Source organism: Lampetra fluviatilis, chromosome 18 (genome assembly GCF_964198595.1).
Source record: "Lampetra fluviatilis chromosome 18, kcLamFluv1.1, whole genome shotgun sequence".
Taxonomy (NCBI): Eukaryota; Metazoa; Chordata; class Hyperoartia; order Petromyzontiformes; family Petromyzontidae; genus Lampetra; species Lampetra fluviatilis.
Genome location: NC_136292.1, coordinates 8939461 through 8966128, shown reverse-complemented (window position 1 = coordinate 8966128; position 26668 = coordinate 8939461). Strand labels below are relative to the sequence as shown.

Sequence of the window (26668 nt, the reverse complement as noted above, 5' to 3'; positions counted from 1 at the left end):
TTGTTGAAAATCATCAAACAATTATGCCACTACATTGGCGTGAGTGCATAAGCACAAATAAGCAAACAATCATCATGTTTATCATTAATACTACATTATAAACATATAGAATATATAACAGGCTGACATTTTAAGGAATGGACTCTGCCCTTCCTCTATTTACATTTTAGTAGCAGAAGTACATTGAGGTTTCTTAAAAATAACTTTGAAGTTTAAATATGCATTGTTTTCCATGAACAGATATTCAAGAATTAACCAAATTTCTCTCAAACCGTCAAATAAAAGCAAATGGATATGAATCAATAGAGGCGGTCCTCTACTCTAGTCGGTTCGACTCGAGTCGATCCACACTTCCGGGCCGGTCGCTATTTTCGACCAATGTCATGACTCACGGTGGTCGGACCGCAATTATGGCACGACGCCGACCCAGGCGCTGACATACAAACGGTACGTTGACCAGTCTGTCATCCTTAAAAATGGCTGATAAAAGGAAAGGCGAGTGGTCTCGCGATGGTGTTCAAAAGAAACGTGGCACAAAGGCCATTCAATCCTTGTTGGACCAAATCTTCAATTATTGCAATGGTATCGGGCACAGGAACTTTGGTGAACAAAGAGACTACATCGAAACTAATGAGCAAATCACCGGAGGATAGTGATATGTCTTTAATTGACGATACCAGGTGAGCAGAGTTAAGAATAGAAGAGGTGGTCCTACCAGTGAATGGCTGCAAGGTCTCAGATATCAGGCCAGTTAGTAGGTGGGTGAGCCAATGGTGGAGACGATGGGACGAAGGGGTGTACCTTCTTTATGGATTTTTGGTAAGCCATATAGTCTGGGTGGTCTAGCAGCAGAGGGTTTTAAGGAAAACCGTTTGGTCTGTTCAATGAATGAAGATGAATCAGTGATGATACTGTTCGTTTTTGTAACGAGGCAGTTGGTGGGATCTCTATTATTTTTTGTGTAGCTACCATCATTAAGTAGGTCCTGAATTTTGTTATTGTACACGTTTTTGTCCATGATGACCGTGGCATTGCCCTTGTTAGCTGAGAGGATTACGATATCTTCCCTCTTTTTAAATTGAGATAACTCAAAACACTCCTCCTTACTGATGTTGTTGACTGGTATCTTAGCGCTTTTGAGGGTTGCAGCGATTTCAGATCTTGCTGATGTACCAGCCCTGGTGAGATACTGCCTCACCAATACATACTTCACATGGGGTGGAACATTCTATAAACAAACTGAAGGCACCCTAACGGGTTCTCCCTTATCTCCGTTTGTGGCCAACATTTTCACGGAAAAATTTGAGACGGACGCTATCCAGGCGTCCACTCTACGCCCGTCCTTGTGGAAGAGGTACGTGGATGACACGTTTGTCATCTGGCCACATGGCCGACCCGCTCTGAAATAATTCCTCAACCACATCAATTCCATACGCCCAGCAATCAAATTCACCATGGAGGTAGAAAAGGATGGCATGCTACCTTTCTTGGATGTCTTAATCAAAAAGAGACCAGATGACTCAATGAGCGATTCTGTCTACAGGAAAGTAACCCATACTAACACCTACCTAAAACCTGATTCCCACCAACATCCATCCCAGAAGAATTCCCTTATCAAAATACTACACCATAGAGCTCAATGTATCTCCGACCATGAACACCTAACCAGTGAACTCAAAAACGTACACCAAGCTCTCAAGGCGAATGAATATTCTGACTACACAATCCGCAAAGCCATCACCTCAACCGTGAGGAAGGAGCCATTTGAAGATCCAATCAAAACCATCACCGTGCCTTACATAGTAGGGATAACCAAAAAGATTTCCAAAATCTTGAACTAACAAGATCCAGGTCCGATTTAACACAGTGCATAAAATTCGTGATCTGATCCCACCTGTGAAGGACAAGATTCCTGACATGCAATATCCCGGTGTCTACAAACTAAGCTGTATCTGTGGCAGCAGTTACATTGGGGAAACTAAATGACAAGTCTCGGACCGTGTTCGTGAACATAAGGCAGATCTGAAACACGGCAGGACCAATACCTCTGCCATGGCTGATCATTGTTATAACGTAGTGGGCTCGCACGATATTGTTTTTTCTGAGACCAAGGTACTCTGCAAACCTTCGGGCTACCATCAAAGATTTGTCCATGAAGCCATCCAGATATATAAACACAGACAATTTCAACCGAGAAGATGGGTATAAGCTGAGCAATCATTGGAAGGACGTTATTAACCAAGCAAAGTCGTAACTTGCTGTGGTGCTTCCATTCTTCCCTGCCGTTTGGCTGTTATCTCTGACTCTCTGAGTTGCATTGCCCTGTTGGGTGCCTCTGCATTAACAGGCTGGGATCTCACTAATATGGCCACCTCTGCTCCCTTTGCCTCGATGTATCGATGGTTCTGGCTGTGTGATGGGCTGTGTGTCTCACTGGCGCGACCACCGTTGCGGTGGTTCTCTTGCCTCTCACAGCACAGTTGACAGCGCTGCAGCTTGTGTTACACATATGCATGACATTAACTTGCTAATACCCGTAATCTCTCTGCCTAATCTCTCCCATCAACATAGTGCTAATCTCCAATTAACACTGCTGTTGTTGCGCATATGCAGGGACGAAACGCTTATGCGGCGACGGAAGCTCATTTCATGCTAATCTCTCTCCCTAATCTCTCTCCCTAATCTCTCGCTCCCTAATCTCCCCCATTAACACAACTGACGTGCTTGCGTGCAGGGATGGAATTCCTTTCCAGCTCAGACCCCGCCTGCTTGCCCTTCGCCACATATATAACGTCTTGTTGTAACAGCTCTCTCGCTGTGTTCTTCCTGGTTCAGCAGTTCCACTGCTGGATTATTTTTTATGCCTGAGGACGACCGCTTGTGTTGCGATCGAAACGTCGTGATATATTATTTTTCATTAAATTTTTCTACCTACGTAACTTTACCGAAGGAACCAAAGAGTAGGGATTCCTGCAGTCACGAAAGCTTAAAATCAAGAATAATAGAGTATATTACTCGCTCACATATCTTAACAACTAAATCCTTGTCAATAACATTTGGCAGTTCACCAGCATTTGTCAAGTAAGCCTGATTGCTGATGAGACACTGTATGTTGAAACCCGTCCATAGTTTGATTGCATTGAACCAATGCTGCTGAAATTATGCACCCCCAGGACGCCATGTGGTTTATGGAAGGTGTAAAAACATGCTTTTATTTTTTAGGTTTCTTTTTTATGGCTTGGTTGCTGCCTACTTGCAAAACCGCACCTTCCAATCCTCCAGGCACATATAACACACTCCGTTGATCTACGGGAATGACAAGACTTGCCCAGCCCAGGATTGTTCATCTGACATTGGGGGGGCGAGGGGGTGAGCCATACTTGAGCACAGTCCCAAAAAAATTCTGGAACACCCTGCTGTCGGCCACCGCAACGTGCTGGGTGTTTCTCAATTTTGGGGTCTGTGCAAGAGGCACTCTATTCCGATTTTCCTTCCCATAAAATAACCTATAATGCAAAATAAATAAATATTTTATTTGTTTTTCTTTTTCTTTACTATATCATGCTATTTGTTGCGCACGGTTGCACTTTATTTTGTGCGTGGTTGCAATTTACTTGATTTATTGAGCCCTGTTCATCCATAAATTATTTATTGGCAAGTCTCCGCTATGCTTAGATAATTAATTTACCCCATTGTCAAATCTAAGAAACCTAAGACGTCCATCTAATTGCCTTTAACCATCCCAAAAACAGGAACTGAAATAGGTGACAAAGCCTTTGCCGTTGCCACATGAATGTTACGGAACAACCTTGTTTCCTCCCCTAACATCGTACATCCTCCTTCAAAAATATTCTGAAGCAGAAGATTAGTGCTGGATATAGCCACATTGGCAAATGTGATTTGTACATTTGATTCTTAACAATGTATCGATAGTTACATTTTAATGTGCAATTTCATTGAGGGACTGTGTTTTCTTGGTGTGGTCTATGACTGTTTTTTTCTGTTATGCCTTTTCCAAGCATTGGGAATTAATGTACGAATGCAATCTGAACCGATAGACTTTATTTATTTAAGGGGCACCACAGTAGGTGTGATGTTATCTTCCTCGCCTGGTATGTAGGAGGTCGGAGGTTTGATTCCAACCTTGACGCCTGCTGTATATTTGGAGTTTGCAAGTTCTCCCCGTGGTCGTGTGGATTTTTTCTCCGGGACCCTGTAGTTTTTCTCTCCACATTCAAAAACATGCATTTAGATTATTTAGATGATATAGCTGCTATAAATTTCCACATGTTAAGCCACTTTGTTGAGCAATCATTTGTGGCCAGGTCGCTCCTGAAAAAGATTCTAATATCTCAGTGGCTTTACCTGGAAAGAAAAAAAATAGTGTAGTTTTATTTGTATATATTTTTTAACTGATTTGTTTACCTTACTTATACTTTGCACTCCTATTGTGTTTTTGTATTGTTATTCCACGTATCTACGTGGCTTTACCGAAATACCTATAAAATATGTATTCCTGCAGTCACTCTGACCGACCCCTACTGGACATCTGTGAAAAAGAGCTTTATAGCTCATCGGATTTTTCCAGTATAAATACAGATTCTGATTATGTAAGCCGCTGAGGTCGTGGTGGGTTTATTTTTTCATTCCTATTGCTGTATGCCCCCGGTACCGTTCCCGTTATGCTGTGATGTGCACTGATCCCTACTTTATTGAGGGCGATATTGGCACGTAAAATAAATATTGATTGATTACGTGGAAAAACAGATCTGGGGAGATATATTATATGCTTATTTTCTTTGCGATATAATTATGGAGGTGCTAACGGACGATGGAGTTTTCGGTGGTGTCCAAAGTTCCAGAAACATCTCGGAGAACTTGGAGTGAGAGGGGCACGCAGCCTGAAAAGAGGATAAGGGCATTATCCACACGTGGAAGAGAGGTTTTAGTATTATAGCCGTGGTGGAGACCAGTGGAGCAAGAGGTGTACAGAGAGCTGGAAGAAGAATGTTTTCTCAAAATTTTCAAAGGAAACGAAGGTTTGAGATAGGAGGGAAATTATCAGGGATATTGGGTGCAGTGTCAGATTTTTCAGGCTGCATGTGGCAGCAGCAGTAGCAGCAGAAGTAGCAGCAATATTGAGAGCTAAGGAAATTGTACTGGGTGAGATAGATGCCTTGACAAAGTTAGTGTGGCCGAAACGTCGTGAGAATTATTTTATTCTGATTTATTTTTATTATTTTATTATTTCCCTTCTACGTGACTTTACCAAAAGAACCAAGAAGATGAATCCCTGCAGTCACAAAAGCTTTAAATCGAAATTTAAAGTTAGTCATATCGGACGGGCAGGTTCGATAGGCAGTGAGGCATGTGCTTTGTTAAAGGCAGAGGGTTTAGGATGCTATTTGGGAAGCATTTAAAAAATATAGCACATTACACTTGTCTGCATTACTTTTATGCTGTTGCAATAGCTTTTTATATACAATTTTAAATTGAATCTGATTTACAAATATTTATACATTGAACAGTTTCTGTCAAAAAACCTACAGTCAATGCATTTTGTGCTCCAGGCCCATACATGTTTTCTGTTTTTAATTGTTAAGTATAAAGTACAGAGCATATTGTGAAATGAAGTCGGTGCCGAACATAAAATATTACATGAAGTAGTTTCTGAAGAGTAATAATTAAAAACATGATACCAATTAAACGCAGCAGTAATTGGCCATTAAACTGGAATCAGACGGAGGTGTGAGAGGGGGTGTTCGTAGCTTTCCAGGCCGCATACTTAACGTTCAACGCATGTGTCCAGTGTCGGAGCGTTTTGCCGTGTGTGTGTTTTGTGTACGTCAGCACCATTGTGTTTGCGATTTGCACGCTGAAGCGCGCACTGGCCAGTGTCTGGCACATTTGTTCGCTTTGTTCCATTGTCACGCCAGTGAGGATAACAGAAGCAGCAGCAACAAAAATAATAATTATGATGATGCAAATTTATTACCCAAGAAGGCCTCATTGAGTCTCAAGACTATTTTCCAAGAGGGTGCTGCTACATGAGGATGTTTGGCCAATTTTATCAATAGGTGTTTGGCTTTGTGTGGGAGGAAACTGGAGTGGCAGGGGGAATCCCACCGTGTGGACGAGGTGGTGACACCAGAACTCGAGCTAATCCCTGTGATGTTTACGCAACAGCATCAGGGAAGAGAACTGAGAACCATTATAATATCTCTGTTTTGGAATTTGGGCTCGGGTCATATATAATCAAGTAATAAAGCATAGCGGGAGACAAACGACTTTCATATTTTTGTTAAATGTATTTAAATTACGTTCATATTTAAGTATGAAAATACTGTACTTTTTGTTTCAAAGTTGAGAGCAATATGAGTACACAATGCACATTTACGAAATATAAATGTCCAGAAAGTAGCAGGGTTTTTTTGGGAGTAGATGGGTTACGTGGATGAAAAACGTGATAATACAATAAATACTGTCTAGACCGGATTGCAAAGGGTTACGGTCACGCTAGCATGGCTTATCTCTACAACACATATGGGGTTACCAAGTTTTTCGAGGTTTGGGCGGACAGTTTATGTGGAAATTTACAAGTCTAATCCTTTTGTGGAAACCTCACAAATAACCCAGTTGACAGTGCGTGTTCTCTACACTCAGGACGAGGGGGTGTGATGATTGCCACTGAGTACATACCGGGTACATGCAGTACTGCGTTCTACCTCGCAGCACTGGCATAAAAAAATATTCAGGCTTCGCGTGGCAATAATAAAGAAATTAAGTGCACCATGAGCGCTGATTTACCCACGCTGAAAGCGAGTGGCTTACGGTGCGGATTGAGGAGGAGGCGGCAGCGGCTGCTCAACTGCCCCTTGACAATGTGGAATTTCCACCATTGGTTACCTACGTGACTTTACCGAAAAAACCTAAGAATATGATTCCTTGCAGTCACGAAAGCTTCAAATCTAGAATTTCCACCATTGGCTCAGGGCTATGAACAGAAGATGAGCATCTGCTTCAATGCTCCTTTGGGCAGCAAATCACGATAATACATAGTCAGCTTTCGTGACCAATATTAATAATGTTAAGTATTTTTTGGCGTTCGATTATCAGGCGATTTGACTGGTTGTAATTTACGAGCGAAACGTCGTACTCAAATTGTAAATGTTGTGGGTTAACTCTCCAACACACTGGCGTGCTGAAGTAGTAACTAATTGGCAAATTTTATTTACATAACAAACCTTACTAATTGACTGTGTTGGGTGGTGGTGGGTTAACGACACATTTATATTTACGTGATCTAACCCCAAAACATTTTTATTATGAGAAAATCACTATGAACTCCACTTTCTGAGTCTTTTATAATCGCTGCACAATTGCAAAAATGTTTGATGCGACCAGTATATATGTTATTGCTATTGTAATTTTTTGAGACCCAGGTCACTTTGCAAATTAAGCTATCTTGGTCTCATGAGTTCTCACTTCTTTAAGCAAAATAAATTTTAACCTGATTCTGTATTGCGACTATCACTTTGAAGTTGCAATTGCATTGACAGCAGAAGGGTTGTTGTAAGTGTGTACATTTTCTGCTTTCAGGACACAATGACTACATGTGCCCGGCCACCAACCAGTGCACCATCGACAGGAACCGTCGCAAGAGCTGTCAGGCTTGCCGTCTGCGTAAGTGCTACGAAGTGGGCATGGTCAAAGGTAAGGGCTGGGCCTTAATTTTTGGACCTTGAATGTGCATACATCTTTGTAGCTCCCATAGCAAATTCCTGGAACTTGCCCGTAAAAAAATCCACATGCTGTGTTTATCGTTGAGGTTTGTTTTGACCATACGTCACCACGCTGGTATGGTGGAGTGTGATCCTGCGGCTCCTAGAAAGTGAGGACAGCTTCAAACCATTTACTAAGCTATAATATTTATAATAATCATTTACAACCCTTTCCTACCACAACTGTATGAAGGCCTCCCCACGCCGTACCAGTCAGTCGTTTGACCGTAACTCTAGCATGCTGGTCACTACGGGTTGGTGAAGGGGGGTGCCTTAATGGTTTCAGATATCGCCACTGACGTTTATCATGGCTGGAAATTGAACTCAGGCCAGGGGGTTCACATCCCAGCCCTCTAACCACTGGGCCACCGCTCCAACGCATACCACATGTAGGAGCTGAAGTAATCAGTACTCACAGACTTTATTACACGTATTGTGAGCAAGGAAATCGATTTTAAAAGATGAATTGGTGGATGGTTACAAGTATAGCTCACTTACACTTGGCTCTGGTATGGATTCCAGGGCTAAACATTGTTTTGATGTCAATGAGAAATGTGTTTATGCCAAAGACGACAGAACTAGTGTGTTAAATGTGTTTTTGCGTAAAGCAAAGTATTTCAGTGCTGGTACAACATAGAGCAACTATAATCCACAGCATAACAGAATTTAGTATCACATCCACAAAACAAATAATTAAGCAAATACAAAAATATAAAAAAAAGTTTAAGTGATTTCCTGCAACTTGTATTAATCCTACACTCACTCTAAAACTGCATTTGCAGGCTGTAATCCTTGTGTGCCGTATGAACATCACGACTGGATATATATGTGTACATAATTGCATTTCTTTTTAAATTTCCAGCCAGGAGATTCAGAAGTAGAGCGAGCGGCTTTCAATTGGACGGTTGCGAGTTCACTTCCTAGTTGGGGCTAACTCAGCCTTTCACACCCCCCTGGGTAGTTAAATGAGGACGACTTGGTTTGGAAATTAACAGTGGTTGTTCCATGAATAGACTTTCCCCCGCAATAGGAATGTGATAGTTGCATCACTGGCTTCAGGCTGTAGTCAGGAAATTAGCACTGCCTCAATGCGCATTGGTTAATTTGAGCAGGAAATCACTCTTACCTTTTTACCTAAAAAACGTAAACTGAGTCTTAAAACTATATTTCAGGAGGGTTCTGCTTGAGTTATTTGGCCAATTCCTTACTTTCAACTTGTTGCAATGGTTCATTGCAAGAAGCGTATAACTTTTTAACTCCTCAAGTCAAATTTCTTCATTCTGAACTCAATATTAGGCAAATCCTTCGTGGAGCATATATTCCTGCAAATCATAAGTACACGAGTAATTTGAGTTGAAGCAATTTCATCCAATTTGTGATTACGGGTAACAAAAAACGAGAATTGTTTTGGACATCTTAGCAGAACAGTTTAAGAACGTAATGATGTGGTTTTTAACTGCACCCTATGAAACATGTTCTAGGAAGCACTGCAGCGATTAAACATTTTCCAAAGAATATATTCTGTCAGACAGCGGCAATAAAACTTTAATTATGGGCTAATATGAAAAACGCAGCCTAAAAACCTGCCTTAGAATTAAAAATATTTTAAAAGCCATATTTCTGTTCAAAATTTTTAATATATGACCGCTATTGATAATTTGGGCAATTCTGAGTATGCTGACAAGATTTTAGTCTAAACGAACAAGTTGTAAGAAGAAAATCAAATACATTTTCCATTATTACATTCTGATTACTTTGGCAAATGGGCAATGAACTGTCCAATTAGCAAGTTATCTTCCAATGTAAGGTTTATATTAAATTTCAGATAAGTGCTCAATTCCATCGTAAATATGGCTGGTTTGATGAGGTTGATTTTTAGTTTTTTAATGGCTTAGCAAGTCACAAACTGTGGAAGCCAGTGTAATAAAAAAATATTATTTATCTGTGATACATTGATAGAACAAAATGTCTTTACTTTATATACATAAACTTTCAAATGGTGATATAGACGCAAATTGTATTTATATAGCATCCAGCGGCAACTGCATATCAAGACCACTTTTATAGTGGCATATTTTTTACAATTTGTAAAATAAGCCTCTGATGTTAGGTTCCATGAGCGCTTCCCGTCTTGTGGCAGCACAGGACTAGAATTCGCTTATGGACTCGACGAGTGGCCCCTTGGCAGCGTTGCAAATGTTTTACTCAGGTAGAGTTGGAGCCATTCGTGTTTGGGCGGCAGGGTGGCGTAGTGGTAACACTCGTGCCTCACAAAACAAGAAGGTCCTGGGGTCGCTTACTGAATTGGGTATCTTCTGTGTGTAGTTTGTATGTTCTTCATCGACTCCTCATAGGTTTCCTCTGGGATCTTTGCTTTCATAAATTGTAACTGGTGTTGGCCGAACATTGCAATGCTGATAAAATACTGCAAATGACTCAATTCGGAATTACAGAGCAGCAATATCGCCCCTACTGCAAAAAACTTGGCAGGACCTTTGTGGAAGAGAGTCTTGAGACTTGGTGAGGCTTCCTGAGTAAACAAGCAGAATACAATTATAATGATCATTTATATTTGAGGTATACGCAGCCTTCATTAAAATACAATTTAAAACTGTAATCGGGTGCGACTTGGTGTGTGACTTTATCACCAGTTGTTGCTTAAGTCGCCCTGCTGCTGCTGTTGTTAGTCTGCTGTCGTTGCTTTGCAGTTTCACTGTTGCTGTTGCTGTCATACATGCCAGTGCTGCATCTTTACTACTGCTGCTGCTGCCACAGAAACCACTTGTTCAAGTTGCCATTGGTCGATACAGTCCCCAATTGGTTAACATTACAGCTGCACTAACTGGTAACATTCACCATCATGTTATATTCCCAGTCCTGATTTGCTGATTGACGATTGTGATTTCATGGTGGAAGTCACACACAGTAACAGCCAATTCAAGTTTAAAAATCAATATTAATTATTATTTTGGGCTGGAGCCAAAACTCTCCTTATGGGGTGCCCTGAATTACATATGGCAGACTATCGTCCAAATAGCGTTAAATTATATTAGGGCATGTGTTGTTAGCATACACCTATTAAGGCTGGCATGGCGCATTGACCGGTGGTTTGGTGATAGGCGGTGTGATGTTTTTACACACTGCACTTGGCTGAGTTGACCTAGGGAAAGCCCAGGATCGATTCAGATACCGCTCACCACTGATGATAGCAGTGGCTGGTAATCAAAGCTAGGTCATGGGATTTATAGGGCTGTGTAACAAACAGTTGGGCCACTGCTCATGTATTATATATGTGTCGTGAGCGACTTCCGAGACACGTCGAGTAGAAGGCTTCTTATTTATTAAGAGCACACGGGGCGATACATTTCGTAACGCAGCTACACATAGGCGGTCCTAACACGCAGCCCATCTCCGTCATGCGCTACGCTAGCTGTTCGACTAGCGTAGCGGTGGCGACGGAGATGGTCTTGCAGAAGAACAGCCACGTGGTCGAAAACGAAGAGGTGACAACGAGCAGTGATGCAGCCAGGACCCATAAACCGCAGAACAGCCCCGAACCTCTGGTTCGGTCCCACTTATATCTGCTCGGCACGGCCAAGCTCCACCTCTGGCCACGCCCCCTTTCCAGAACCTTTTGGTTGGTTCCCGGAGCTTCTCGACTGACTTTGCCCTTCACCTTTACCCCATGCAGCCATAACCGTAATTACTTCTTCAGGCCTGCAGGTGTCACATTGTCATTACATATGTGTAGTGGGTACAAATGGAGAGAGAGAGACTTCTCTGGAGGCAACACGTTTATTATAACAATAACAAAAGCCCTAACACAAAAGGGTATTTGCTCCTTCTACCAGGTAACCTAAGGAGGTAGTCTCTTCGGGCTAAGAGCCCTAATACAACTGGGGAGGCTATTGGAGACCGGACCCTGACTCGGGTCCGGGTCTTGTCTTCGGGGCTTCTCTTTAGGGTGACGCCTTCAGGTCTTCAGGTGTACAACAGCAGCTGGACCCGTTCAGGGGTCCGGCTTATATTGTCAGTCCCGGGGCTTTCTCCGCCCCTGGCCACGCCTCCCTACTCGAGCCTTCGAGAGGGACCTGGTCCTGATCTCGTGGTTCCCCAGCCCCCTCTTTGGGGGCCCCCAGGCTGGTACCTCCGGTCACCAGGCCTCCGGGTTCATACAGAGTGCCATGGCCCCCTGTGAACCCTTCCACCATACCTGGCACTTTTGCCCCCTATCCTCTGGAGGCTGGCACTGCACGTGAAGTGCAATGCCATCCATCCTTGATATACACAGCCTGGCTCATGCATCATGCAGTGGCATCCCATGATGCCACTACATCACCCCCCCCCTCCGTAGCACTCAGCCGTCCCGACTGACAATTCCCCCCTGAAGCTCAGCCAGCCCGCAACAGCAACATAATGACAACGTGTGCCTCAATAGCAACAAGAACACAACAAAACACAATCCTAACTATAAATACCCCAGCCCACCAATGTGCACTATTTACAAATATACATACTGACCGGAAAAATGGCGGAAGTAGGGAGCGACAACATGGGATAGAGGAATAATGCAAAGCGCGCGAAGTGCGCGGCCCCGCACCCCCGCACCCCAACAACCACTGTTACCAACACTGTGTACCACCACTCGATATTGCGTGAGACACGCAATAAATGGTGTGGGGGTGTGTGTGACTGGGGGTCATAAGAAACGAAGAGTTTTGGACTGAGTTCTCGTGGCCGGGCCCCCAGGAGAGGTGGGCCCAGGGGAGGTGGGCCCACTCACCTCGGAGGACCCGGGGGGGACTTGCAAGTGTGGCAGATCAGCCGGTTCCGCACAGGGAGCATCCGTCTGGGCAAAGGAGCTTCCGGCGTCCGGTGCCGGGGGAGCAGAAGATGGTGGCGACTGTAGGGGCGTCAGTCGTGCGGCATCTGAGGGTGAAGTTACTGGTTTCCGCTGAGGATGCACCTCAGCAGGCACACGCCGCAGCTCGTCGGACACATCACACACTCGGCCCCTGCATTGTGGAGGTGAGATGGGATCGCGCGGAGCAATGAAGGGCTTGAGGCGCGATGAATGAACGAACCAGCAACGGCGGCCCCAGCGAATTTGCACACATCGCGGACAGACAACGCGAACGGTCACGACAGGCCCCCGCCAGGGCCTGAACAATTTCGGTGATGTTCCCACCGGAACCTGAGGGCAATGGAGCCATGCAGCGTCACCCGCACTCCACTCATGGCCAGAAGTACGTAGACCCCGTAGGCGTTCATTAGCTAATTGGTGCAAATTAGAATGCACCCTAGAAGCCTCCCATGCTTCCGAATGTTGAAGCTTACTGAATCGGAAATTTTGGATTTAGTTTTAGTTGGTACGACGCGTAATTGAACTTGGATTTGGGGGTCATGATCCCTGCCATACATTAAGAAGAACGGCGAATAGCCGGTGGATGCATGAGGGGCCATATGATAAGCGGCCAACACGCCTGGAATAAATAAGTCCCAATCGAGCTGAGATTCGCTGCCTTGGTGACTCAGCATTGCAGTGAGCGTTTGATGCAGGCGCTCGACCATACCATTCCTTTGGGAGTGGTCTGGCGATGTTCGAATTTTCTGTGTGCCCAACAGGTCAAACACCTCCCGCAGTAATTTGGAGGAAAAATATTTCCCTTGGTCCGTCAGTAGACACTCGGGGGCACCCTTATCCATGACGTAGCCATCCAGGAAGGTGTCAGTGATGGCAGCTGCCAACTGGTTGGGGAGCGGCCAAGCCATAGGCCAGCGTGAAAAATATTCGACTCCCACCAGTAAATATTTATTACCCCGCGGGGTGGCGGGAAAGGGACCAATGAGGTCCAGAGCGACAAGCTCATTGAGACACAAATAGACTGTTTCGGCGGACAAAAGGGCTTGGCCAGTTGATTCTGCCGCGCACACTGCACACAACCTCTCAGCAGGTCCGCCACATCCCTAGCCATGCCCGGCCAGAAAAAGTCACGCTGGATTGTGGCGAGAGTTTTGTGCACGCCCAAGTGCAGAAGTTTTTCATGCATGGCCCACACAACCCTCCCTCGCAGGGCTGTGGGCACGACAACAGCGTACACCCTCGTCCCAGCACATTAATAGGCCATCCCGCAGGACCACCGGGGCCAAGCCCCTACGGCCTTCATCCCCATCAGAGTGCACGACGCGGCGGCGCATCTTGACCAGGGAAGCGTCCTCCATCTGGAGACGTCACCATTCAGCATGCCGCGTGCCACAGGATTGTCCGTCACCTTCAAGGGGGCCACCTCAGCTGACGCTGCAAGGGTCGGGACCGAATCGTCTACAGGCTGCTTACAGCGCCCAGAGCCCGAAAGGGAAGGACAGTCGGCGCGCAGCGGCAACCGAGACAGGGCATCAGCATTGGAGTCCTGGATACCCTTCCTGTACGGAACGGTAAATGAGAAGTCCTGGAGGACTTCAAGCCATCGTGACAGTTGGCCGGATGGCTGGTCGACCCGCAGCGCATATTGCAGCGCAGCGTGGTCAGAGCGCACTGTGAAGTGCCGGCCATGTAAATATGGATGGTACAGCCGCACAAAAAAAACTATTTCCAGGAGTTCGCGGCGCGTGACGCAGTAGTGGAGTTCGGCTGGGGAAAGTATCCTGCTACCATATGTGATGACACACTACACCCCGTTGACAACCTGAGATAAAACTGCCCCAATGCTGGTGTCACTCGCGTCAGTATCGAGGATGAACGGAACAGTGAAATCGGGGTAACGGAAGGGAGGGGCGTTGACCAGAGCCTCACGAGGTGCCAAATACGAGGCCTCCTCCTCTTCCCCCCAATTAAACTTTTGACCCTTGGCTGTCAGCGCGTGGAGGGGCTTTGCAGTGGTAGTGAACCCGGCAACAAAGCGGTGGTAGTAAGATGTGAAGCCGATGAAGCTCCACACCTCCCCCACCGACGTGGGGGTAGGCCACGTCCGAACGCATGTTTGCAGCAGGTGACATTTTTGGGGCTTAAATTTTAGATTTGCCGCCCGCATTTTGGCAAAAACAGCGCGCAACCGATCAAGGTGTTCATCGAACTTGCGGCTAAAGACGATGACATCATCGAGATATGAAACAGGAGTCCCACTGGAGTCCAGCTAGAACTAGCTCCATTAAACGTTGGAATGTCGCCAGCGCGGAGTGGAGTCCAATCGGGAGCCGGTTAAATTCGAAAAGGTCCTGCGGCGTGCGGAAAGCCGTCTTGGGCCTGGAAGCTTCATTCAATGGAAACTGCCAAAATCCGGACAGGAGGTCGAGCATGTAAAAATACTGGGCGCCCGCTAGGGCGTCCAGGGAATCATCCATCCGTGGGAGAGGCTAAGGATCAGCCACCAAAATTTTGTTGAGTTTCCGAAAATCGACGCAAAAGCGCAAGCTACCATCGTGCTTCTTAACGAGCTTAATAGGGGCTCCCCACGGACTGGTAGATGGCGAAATAATGTTGGCGGCCAACATTTCATCAACCGTTTGTAACCCGGCATTCAGGACCTGAATGAACGGGTCAAAACACAGACACGGAGATACACAGAGAGACACACGCAGAGAGAGACAGCACAGAGACACACAGAGAGAGACACAGAACATAGACACACAGAGACCCAATTCCTCTGTGTCGAGGCCTTAAATAGAGAGAGAGAGGGGGGGGGGCAGAGAGAGGGGTGGGTCTGCTGGAGCATCTGCTGGAGCAGAGAAATTAGCATGTCAATGAAAGACCCAACAAGACTGGTACATTTTATAGAGAGTTGTGTGGAACTCCACCCCGAAGCGACCGAGGGAGAAAAGAGCGAATGGACCTATGAGAGCCTGGTAAATTTTAGAGAGAGAAATAGGCATTTTATTTCGATTTAAAGCTTTCGTGACTGCAGGGATTCATCTTCTTGGTTCTTTCGGTAAAGTCACGTAGAAGGGAAGTAATAAAATAATAAAAATAAAACATAATAAAACAATAAAACATAATAAAACAATTATGTTTTATTATGTTTTATTTTTATTATTTTATTACTTCCCTTCTACGTGACTTTACCGAAAGAACCAAGAAGAGAAATAGGCAGTTTGAGAAAACAAAATGTAGAATTTTTTTTGGAAATGTAATGCAGTGCAACACAGAGAGTCGGCTAACACACAGTTAATGCATAGCCTGGTTGACCACCATCTCCAAAGATAGCTAAAATTATAAGTTAAGTGTGAAATTTGACAAACAGAGACACACAGAGAGATGTGTGGAAATCCACCCCGAAGCGGCCGGGGGAGAGAAAGAGCGAATGTATTCTATTTTTTTTTCTTTCTACGTGACTTTACCGAAAGAACCAAAGAGTAAACCGTTGTTGTTTGAGCGAGCCACCTCTCCCACTTCTTCTCAATGTGTTTTTTTTGGCGCTCATGAAATAAGATAATAGTAAATCCCGAGGGGCCGCTTTTGAAATCCTTTTGGCGCAGTGCTCAAAGCCTCCGCAAAACAGTGAATGCCTCCTTCACCCGCACAGACGTGGCCTTGGAGTCCCTTCTTAGTCTCTTCAGCTTTTGAACATTGTTTTTTACAATGTGTATTTTTACCGCATTAGAAAACAACATAAATTGACATTAACCCAAGGCATAAATTGATGTTGAAGGGTATTGCAGTTTTTTATTGTTATTTCACTGCTGCCTGCCTCGGGAGCTGATCAGACATTGGACAGCAGGGCAACGTACACTATTTGTATTGGAATTATGATGGCGTTATCATTCCTTAAACGTGATACACTCTCCTCAAAGACTATACACGAATGCAGCCGCTGCCAAGTTTGAGCCTTCTGCTCTCTGCTTATTTCCAGACACTAATTTAGTTTGTTGTCCATCCCCCACACCTCCAATTAGCATGGTTGGCGAAGTACAGTGCGAAAAAAGTTCAACATAGGTCATTCTTCACATGCTTATACATATACACAAAGGCCTCCTGTGGAGCCTCATAGTTTATCGCCATTATTAAGATGTCATCAAGGATTGCCTTTGTCTCCCTAGTCTCCTCAGTGTTGATGTTAGGTCAGGGCCTACGTAGGTTCAGATTCCATTTGCCACTGATGTTATCCATGGCCAGGGATTGATCTAAAGTCATTGAGTTTGTATTGCAGCTCACGAGCACTGCACCACTGCTCCCCTGTCACACACAACACCACACATTTTGTACTGCATACATGTGTAATGAGACAACTTCCAAGACACGACTTGTAGAGGGTTTCTTATCTATTTCTTAATAATTAAGGACAAGGTCACAGAGTAACATAAGCGCTGACTGACGTATAGCTTAGCCACCCATACGACAACATCGGCGACGTACACCTATATAGCTGGCTGACTATATAGTGACGGCGACGATGAAGACTGTATAGCTGACTGGCTATGCAGCAACGACGAAGAGATGGCAGCGATGACAGCGACGACAGCCAGGACCCGAACCCCCACGATAGCCTCGAACCCCCGTTTGTCTCTCCCTTATATTCACATGCTAATCTCTCACATTAACATGCTAATCTCTCACATTAACATAGCCACCTTGGCGCACTCGCCGTGGAGGATGCTCGGTGATCTCACATTAACATGCTAATCTCTCACATTAACATGCACATTTTTACCTGCAGCCCTTTGATTGGTGGAAAACCCACCACCGCCGCAGTCGCCGACCACCACTTACATTGACATTGGCTGCTGACATTTGGGCTACGCCCATTTCAAACCTTTATAAACAGTTGTCTTTAGAAGCTTACTCCCCTTTTCCTGATGACGACCGCTTGTGTTGCGATCGAAACGTCGAAGTTTTTTGTTATTTCTGTTATTTATTTGAACCTATTTACGTTATTTTACCGAAAGACCCAAAGAATATGAATTCCTGCAGTCACGAAAGCTTTAAGTCAAGATTCATCATTATTATTACAATATAAAAAGTTAGTACATTAAGTGATGCATGTGCTGCTTTTTAAAGATGTTGAATAGGTGTGTGGTTGGAATTCGGCAGGTCACTCTTGTTAATACTGCGGGTGTATTAACCTTAAAATGGTATGCGTTGTCTGTGTCAAAGTGGACTTTAAAAGGCCTATGATGTTATGTTAACAAGAGTAGGCCATTACGTGCCAATGTAATGGTCCAAGTTCGTTAACTAATGCAAAAAACATGGCAAGACTCTCCTGCATCAGAGTTGAGACTCAATGAAGCTTTCCTGCATTGACAAGTGTATTATAATGTATATGCGTTGTTCTAGATTTGAAGCTTTCGTGACTGCAATGATTCATATTCTCAGGTTTTTTCGGTAAAGTCACGTAGGTAAAACATTAAAAGTAATGAAAGTAAAATAAAACAAAACAAAAATAAAAATAAAATTCACGACGTTTCGGAGGCAACACAAGTCTCCGTCATCAGGTGGGACCGTCACAGCCAGATTAGCTGCATCAAGTGAAGCAATGATTCACAATGTAATCCCTTATAAGCAAGTTGAAGGGGGGGAGGAGAGGGGGGGGAGTTCATCAGAATGTGGTAGCCAATGAATGGAACGTATCGGGAGGGAGGGGGGGTGGGAGGGGGAGGGAGGGAGCCAACAAAACATTTGGCGACGGCTTGGACGCGGCTGCTGCGCACGCCAACACAATGGGCAGAAAGGGGGGAGGGGAGGTCTGATACACATGATAGAACAAAGGAACGAAAATGCCCATGTTTATACCAATGCAGGCTGAAAAATGAAGAGAGTACTGTTAAAAATAACTGGGGATGTTAACACTCGGTGAAGTAAATTAAAATAGTGCCTGTCAGATAAGATGGTCCAAAAAGTGTAATTAAGTCTTTTTTGCGTGGTTAATAACATCTTTCCAGTGATTACTGAGTTTGTACCCATCATCACGGTTGAAATTATGTCTGTGTTTGTATATTTGTATGGCTTCGTGTACAAACCTTTGATGGTAGCCAGGAGGCTTGCAGAGAACCTTGGTCTCGGAAAAGACAATATCATGAGAGCCCGCCGAGTTGTAGCAATGATCGGCAACGGCCGAAGAATCAGTTCTGCCGTGTTTCAGATCTGACTTGTGCTCGCGGACACGATCAGCAACATGACGTTTTGTTTCTCCAATGTAGCAATACGGTCAGAGTATCCGTTCATCCTGAGGGCCCGATGTACATGTCTTAATTCATCAGTCAGGTGGTGTTGGTCAGAAATGCCATGGGCTCTGTGGTATAGCGTTTTGATGAGAGAATTCTTTTGAGATGGGTGGTGGTGGGAATCCGGTTCCTGCGTCCTTCCCTGTGGAAGAGATATGTGGATGACACTTTCGTCATCTGGCCACATGGCCTCCCAGCATTGAACCACTTCTTGGACCACATCAATTCTAGACACCCATCTATCAGATTCACCATGGAAGTGGAGAAAGACGGTAAACTACCATTCTTGGATATTCTGTTTAAGAGGAGGCTTGACGGATCCTTGGGACATTCTGTCTACAGGAAAGCCACCCACACAGATTCCTACCTGAAACCGGATTCCCACCACCACCCATCTCAAAAGAATTCTCTCATCAAAACGCTATACCACAGAGCCCATGGCATTTCTGACCAACACCACCTGACTGATGAATTAAGACATGTACATCGGGCCCTCAGGATGAACGGATACTCTGACCGTACTATCCGCCAAGCTGTCTCTCCCACCACACAGAAACAACCACATGAAACTCCGACCAAAACTATCACGTTACCATACATAGCAGGCGTGACCAAAAAAAGATCTCCAAAATTCTAAACAAACATAAGATCCAAGTCCGATTCAGCACAGTGCATAAAATCCGTGTTCTGATTCCATCTGTGAAGGATGTCGTTCCTGACTTACAGTATCCTGGAGTCTACAAATTGAGTTGCATTTGTGGTGATTGCTACATTGGAGAAACAAAACGTCATGTTGCTGATCGTGTCCGCGAGCACAAGTCAGATCTGAAACACGGCAGAACTGATTCTTCGGCCGTTGCCGATCATTGCTACAACTCGGCGGGCTCTCATGATATTGTCTTTTCCGAGACCAAGGTTCTCTGCAAGCCTCCTGGCTACCATCAAAGGTTTGTACACGAAGCCATACAAATATACAAACACAGACATAATTTCAACCGTGATGATGGGTACAAACTCAGTAATCACTGGAAAGATGTTATTAACCACGCAAAAAAGACTTAATTACACTTTTTGGACCATCTTATCTGACAGGCACTATTTTAATTTACTTCACCGAGTGTTAACATCCCCAGTTATTTTTAACAGTACTCTCTTCATTTTTCAGCCTGCATTGGTATAAACATGGGCATTTTCGTTCCTTTGTTCTATCATGTGTATCAGACCTCCCCTCCCCCCTTTCTGCCCATTGTGTTGGCGTGCGCAGCAGCCGCGTCCAAGCCGTCGCCAAATGTTTTGTTGGCTCCCTCCCCCTCCCACCCCCCTCCCTCCCGATACGTTCCATTCATTGGCTACCACATTCTGATGAACTCCCCCCCCTCTCCTCCCCCCCTTCAACTTGCTTATAAGGGATTACATTTTGAATCATTGCTTCACTTGATGCAGCTAATCTGGCTGTGACGGTCCCACCTGATGACGGAGACTTGTGTTGCCTCCGAAACGTCGTGAATTTTATTTTTATTTTTGTTTTGTTTTATTTTACTTTCATTACTTTTAATGTTTTACCTACGTGACTTTACCGAAAAAACCTGAGTATATATGCGTTGTTCTTTTCCGTTTCTCTGGGGAGGCGTTCGCAAGGACCGCAAAGGCTTTCGAGGGGTCAAGCACAAACGTCAGCGCCCCATCCCCCAGAAGAATGGGGGAGGCGTCGGCGGCGGCGGCCAAGATGTGAGCGTGACGAGGCCTCAGGGTGAGAGGCCCACCGGGCCGAGGGACCGGGAGAGCACCGTCACCTCACTTGAGGCTGACCAGGTGATCTCGGCTCTTCTGGAGGCTGAGCCACCCACCGTACTGTCCTCGTATGACCCCGACAAGCCTGTGACGGAGGCCTCGCTCATGGCTGCTCTCACCAGCCTGGCTGACCGAGAGCTCGTGCACATGATCACCTGGGCTAAGAAGATTCCAGGTGAGCCACGGGCAATGGTGCACAAACACTGGAAGTGTAAGCGGTGGTGCACGCCTGCAATCCACTGCTTTGAAGATGGCGTTTGATGTAAAACTTTGTAAACCCCCTGGGATGTGAGGTGGGCAGGAGATGACAGTATAGTAAGCGGGTTTGAAAACTCGTCTGCAGACGTTTCAGCGTTATTCAATCAATCACCTGTTGGAATGTCTCTGCGTGCTCCAGTTATCTCTCAGAGAGTGTAACACTCAGTGATACAAAGTAGGTGAAGCCCACTAAAGGTTGCTCGTAATATAATTTTTCTCACCTTATTATAGTCAACATATTGTAAATCCAAGTGACCCATGCAAGGAAAAAAATACGTTTCAGATGTAACTGTATGTTAAGACATGCGAAACACTCAAAAACTCCGCATCCTTCTGAAACAGTCTCAAACCCAGTGAGGCGCCTCTGGGTAGGTAAATATTGCATTACAGCAGAAATCATAATCTGTGATGCAATAATCCACAAATCCCTGTAATTGCTCCCATACACGGCAGCACATTGTGCCTGATTGAGAATTATTTGCGAACTGCAAACCTTGAATCATTGCCTCACTTGATGCAGCTAATTCGGCTGTGACGGTCCCACCTGATGATGGAGACTTGTGTTGCCTCCGAAACGTCGTGATTTTTGTTTTTATTTTATTTTATTTTCATTAATTTGATGTTTTACCTACGTGACTTTACCGAAAAAACCTAAGAATATGATTCCTTGCAGTCACGAAAGCTTCAAATCTAGAATGAACTGCAAACCGCTATCTGTAGACCTGGGCAGAACTAACAGATCTACAGGAGTGGAGCTGCAGGGAAAATGCAGAGGTAAGCTTTACATACTTTTATATTTTAAATCTGAACAAACTAGCTTGCGCTGATGTGATTTTATTTAGTATACAATAATTTGTAATTTTTTTGACTTTGAAACCAAGTCTCTAAATTGTAAGAAAAACTCCTCAAACATAGAACCTCATGGCAGATTTGCAGCATTTAGATTTTATAAAAACTAATAACCTTATAATCTGCTATTTTTTTTTGGATACATTTAGCTGTTAGTCACATACCATGGTTTCCTTGTAGTCAGTGAATGTCGTGGAGTAATTGGGTGGGGTGGGTTTTTTGTCCAACAATCCAATGCATACCGCGTTGGCATGGACACGTTCTTTTGGATTATTCGGTGTAACCTCCGCGATGAACCACGGATGCACAATAATACATTTTCAGATATGGGTCACAGCAGAATGTGTATAGCACAATTATTGATTCATAAATATGGCAAACAAAGGTAGACTAGCGTGTATTTGTTAATTACATTTAATGACTTAAAGCTTTCGTGACTGCAGGAATTCATATTCTTTATTATTGTATCTGTTATTTAAACAGGAGATGAAACAAACCCATTGAGACGTATGGAACAACATTGCCTCTCTTGCAAGGGAAACCTGGGGAGTGCAGGTGGTGAAAATGCATCAAAGCCCATGGAATGAAGGGGCCCAAGCGCCGGGCAATGAAGAGGAGGAGGAGAAATTGGACAGGGGGCCCCATTTAAATCCTTACACCCAGGGCCATGCCAACCTCGCTACTGTGCCACTGCTTCTGCATGAGCAGCGACTTCTCTAGCAGCCTGAATGCTGTCGTTTATGCTGCAGCTGACACATGCTTGGGTTTCACGTTGTGTGGTACTCTGTGGGTTCAGGAGTCGTCCAGTATCAATGTTGCTACCTGGTGGAATCTTGGCAATATTTTGAATTGGAAAAGTAAAGAAGCAGCATGTTTGATATGTGCAGGAGTGGAGTTATAAACACAAATGTACTTTTCATATAAAAAGATGAGCTTGGTTTGTATGGTTTGTACATATGTTGAAGCAGTCCTCAACAGTTCCGATTTTCATTGTTGTGCTTTTCAACTCAAGTTGAAAAAATTGATTCAATAGCACTCTGTCTGTAAAGTAGGGCTCAGGATAATTCTTGTAAAATGTTATGCAATATAAACAAAACTTTAGTTTAATGTTGTTTTGTTATGAGGGACTTACCATATATGAAATCACGTTAAAGAGTCACGAAACTAATTTCAATATGAGCACACCTCTGTGTATGTATATAATTAAATATAATTCAAAAAGTGAAAGCGAATTTCCGTTCAGAATCAAACAATTATGCGGTAGCACCCATCACCCGTGTACAACCCTGATCCTGTTTGATAACTCCACATTCATATGGCATGGACGAGCATGAACACTCACTGCTCATCATTAGCAGCCATTATCAATCCACTGCTGGATGAAGGCCTCCCCAAACCGTCACTATCTCTCAATCCAGCAATGTGAAAATCCCAGGTCACTTCTCACAAATTAATGCTCATTTTAAGGATGCCAGTTGGCACCTAACTGGGATTTGAACTCGACATCTCCTGGTGGTTAGTTGCACATTTTTTTGGGATAATATTTACAGATTACATTTCTCGAGAATAGAAGTGTTCTAGACAGCTTGACGACTAAATTTGTTTTATTTATATATAAATAAAGTCTCACTGAGTTTCAAGACTCTTTCAGGAGGGTTTTGCTCAGTCTTTGTGAGGGGCGGTAATGATCACTTTATTCCCAATTAAGTAATTGGCGAGTATTTTTGGAAAATTTGGACCATAACACCAGCACACAATGTTGAACTTCCATTGTGTAGCAGACGCCTTGGGTTTTGTGCTTAATAGTTCTGCAGTGTTAACCAGGGTGGCCTGCCAGTTGTAAACCGTGAAGCAATGCAACAACTGGTGGACATGCCGATGCTCCTGCTGCTATTACCAATGATATGAATAGATTCTTATACCATGTAAACCACTCATGGGAATTGAAATGCAGTGTAGATTTGTAGAGAGCCATGCCATATGGCCAAGTAAATGTATTTTAGCCCCTCAATGTGGGGATTAAGCACAATTTAATCAGATTTATTATTTAATTGCATATGCTCTTTTAAAGTAGTTGATTGGTGTTAAAAGGCAAATATGGTAGTATCTCTAGATAATTCGAGTTGCTGTAAAATTATATTTGTAAGTTGGAGAAAACCCAAAGAAGCACATGTTTTTGTCCATAACAACACGTACATTATTATTATACAGTTACATATTAAGCTGGGATATCAACTTACAAGTTGATGAAAATAACAAAACAGACGGACAACTAACGCCATTGTTTTGCAGTGTGACAAAAGTATTTGAGCGTTGACTTCTCACCAAATATTTTTGCACCACAGCAGCAGGAGAGGCCATCCTCACTGTGCGGCTCAGCGTTAACAAGAAAGCCTCGTGCTGTTTTGGAAAGACATGTCAGTCGTGACGGCCCAGATTTACGAGATACCAAGGTTATGCCAGGATATGTCATGGGGAGTGTCACCTGTTGGCTGCACTACTGGGAGTTGGCTTGTGTCCGGCACTGTAAATGGCAGAGGAAGTACACTGTGCTCACATCAAGACGCGAGCTCTGCGGGTCAGCCATAGCTACAGCTGCTGCACTTGCATCCTGTGTTTAGTGACGGGAGCCCGCATGTGTTGCTACAGCAGTTGGGCAGTGATGCAGAGTGTGGTCTGCATTTGTGCACGATTAAATACAACATTATTATTGTTGTTGTTTTTATGATTGCGCTTGTTTATCAAGGAAGGCCTCACTGAGCCTCAATACTCTTTTTAGGGAAGGTCCTACCAAGTCTTTAAAATTGTGGACAATATGCTATGTTTAATCCAAATTGGGTAATTTGTGGTGTAATTTGTTTAGTTTTTGGACGTTTGGCCAATACCATTTTATTTGTGTTTTGTTTTGTTATGGGAGGAAACCAGAGAACATGGAGGACACCCATGCAGAACAAGGAGAGAAGATACAAATTTCACACAGAAAAGCACCTGTGTCTGGAATCAAACCCACGTGTGGAAGCCTACGTGTTAAACAAGGGTTACCTATGCACCACCCTGCCAAACCCATGAAACCAAAGTGTACGCAGTAGGCTTTGATTTGATATAGCATCAATCCTCAAAAGTATGATAGGCATTGCACAGAGATTACAGAGTAATGCATAAATAACAATAGTAACATTCCCTGTATTAACCTAGGAAAGCCTCACTGACTCTCAATAATCTTGCTCAGGAGGATCTTCCATTGGGATGCCTGTTTAAATCTGTTAAAGAGGGTGTGGCATTTGGGAAGAAGTACGCAGAGAAAACCCATGCCACGCAAGGTGGAAACACTCGAAGCTCGATGTCGATGGCTTTAAAAATACAATTTCTGTAATGCAACTTCCTGGCCAACTCGTCGTCCAAGCATACTTACCTGATGTTTACCTCTCCTATCCAGTGCTCACCAGGCTCAAAGCTGCTTCGTTTCTGATATTTTATGAGGTTAGGTACATACATCATTCAGGGTGATTTCTTCATAGTCATACAAAGAGGAAAGTAAATGGTCTGTGTTATATTGACACACGTTGATCTGCAGAAATAAATTCAGGTTCAGGTTTAAAAGTGCTTATTTTTTTGAGAGTAATGTATGTTGTATTGATATTAAGTACACCTTTATTTTATACATCATTGGCCATGATGACCCCTTGACCATAACCTTAAGTATTTTTCATTCATTTTAATATTTGTAATCATCGTCATAATCAGCAGCAACAGATCAAATGTCCATTGATTGGCTGAAGGTCTGGAATGGTTTCTACAATCGAATTAAGTACAGAACATTATGTTTTTTGTATATTTTCACTACAAAGTGTCTGTACATGTTATAATACTTTCAACTAATTTGGTGTAGAGCACTACAAACTGTCTGTACATGTTATAATACTTTCAACTAATTTGGTGTAAAGTGAGAGTTGTTTGGTATCTGCCAAGCAAGATGCGACCTTTAGCACAGATTTGTGCTGAGCCCGTAAAATGAGCCAAAGGTCTTAAAAGAGTATGACCAACCTGCCTGTCCATGCCAAAACATAGTATTGTCCAAAAAATATCGTGCTTTTCTCTCTTGTGTTTTGCTCAACCATCCTGTGTGTGGGCCAAAAAAATGAGGGTTTTTAAATGCCATGGAAATTTAACAAGGGCTCTTTGGGCCATGCAAAGCCAAACATGCAGAAATGTGTGTATCAAAATTTGTATGAATGAGGGGTAGGAAAAATAACACACGTGCAGACCCAAACCTATTGCATGATTTGTCAGGGTGAGTCATTGATGAACACTAGGCTAAGGCTTTTCGTTGAAATGGAGTATTTTAAGGAAGACTTGAGCAATTTTAAAATCAATTCTGTACAGCACAAAATCAAAATACAAAGTACAAATCAGAGTTGAGATGTACAAAGATAAGGCATTTATATATTATTAATACAAGGTTAGTATTGATTAATTATGTTTAAAAATATGATTTAATCCACAACTACAAGCATTTGAAATATATTCCAAAAACACATGTCCAAATTAAGAATAAAAAGACAAAATTGTGCCTCTATTCCAGTGACTTACAACATCGCTGTAGGCAGTCGATGGTAAGCGTGGGTGCAACGTGCCTCTACAAATCATTTCAGTTTTAAGGCCCGCGACACACGGACCGGATCACGTGTGTAACAGTCGATGTTTTTCATGTTACATGAAAAAAAAACCCGTCACAAATGATACAAACGAGTTGGTTAAAGTTAGGCAAATTACTTGTTGATTGTGGCAATCAAAATGCCATCGGAGCAAATCATCATATCACTAGTAAATAGTAA

General features: G+C 43.8%; 1 protein-coding gene across 1 annotated transcript in view; it reads left to right on the top strand.

The window, feature by feature from the left end:
* The window catches only part of LOC144937205 (estrogen receptor-like), a 75498-nt gene that overhangs the window by 13953 nt on the left and 34877 nt on the right, over window positions 1-26668 (top strand). Inside the window, exons 3-4 of the mRNA XM_078864553.1 lie at window positions 7600-7713; window positions 20563-20901. Of these exons, the coding sequence (XP_078720679.1) occupies window positions 7600-7713; window positions 20563-20901 (453 nt within the window). The remainder of the gene's footprint in view (window positions 1-7599; window positions 7714-20562; window positions 20902-26668) is intronic.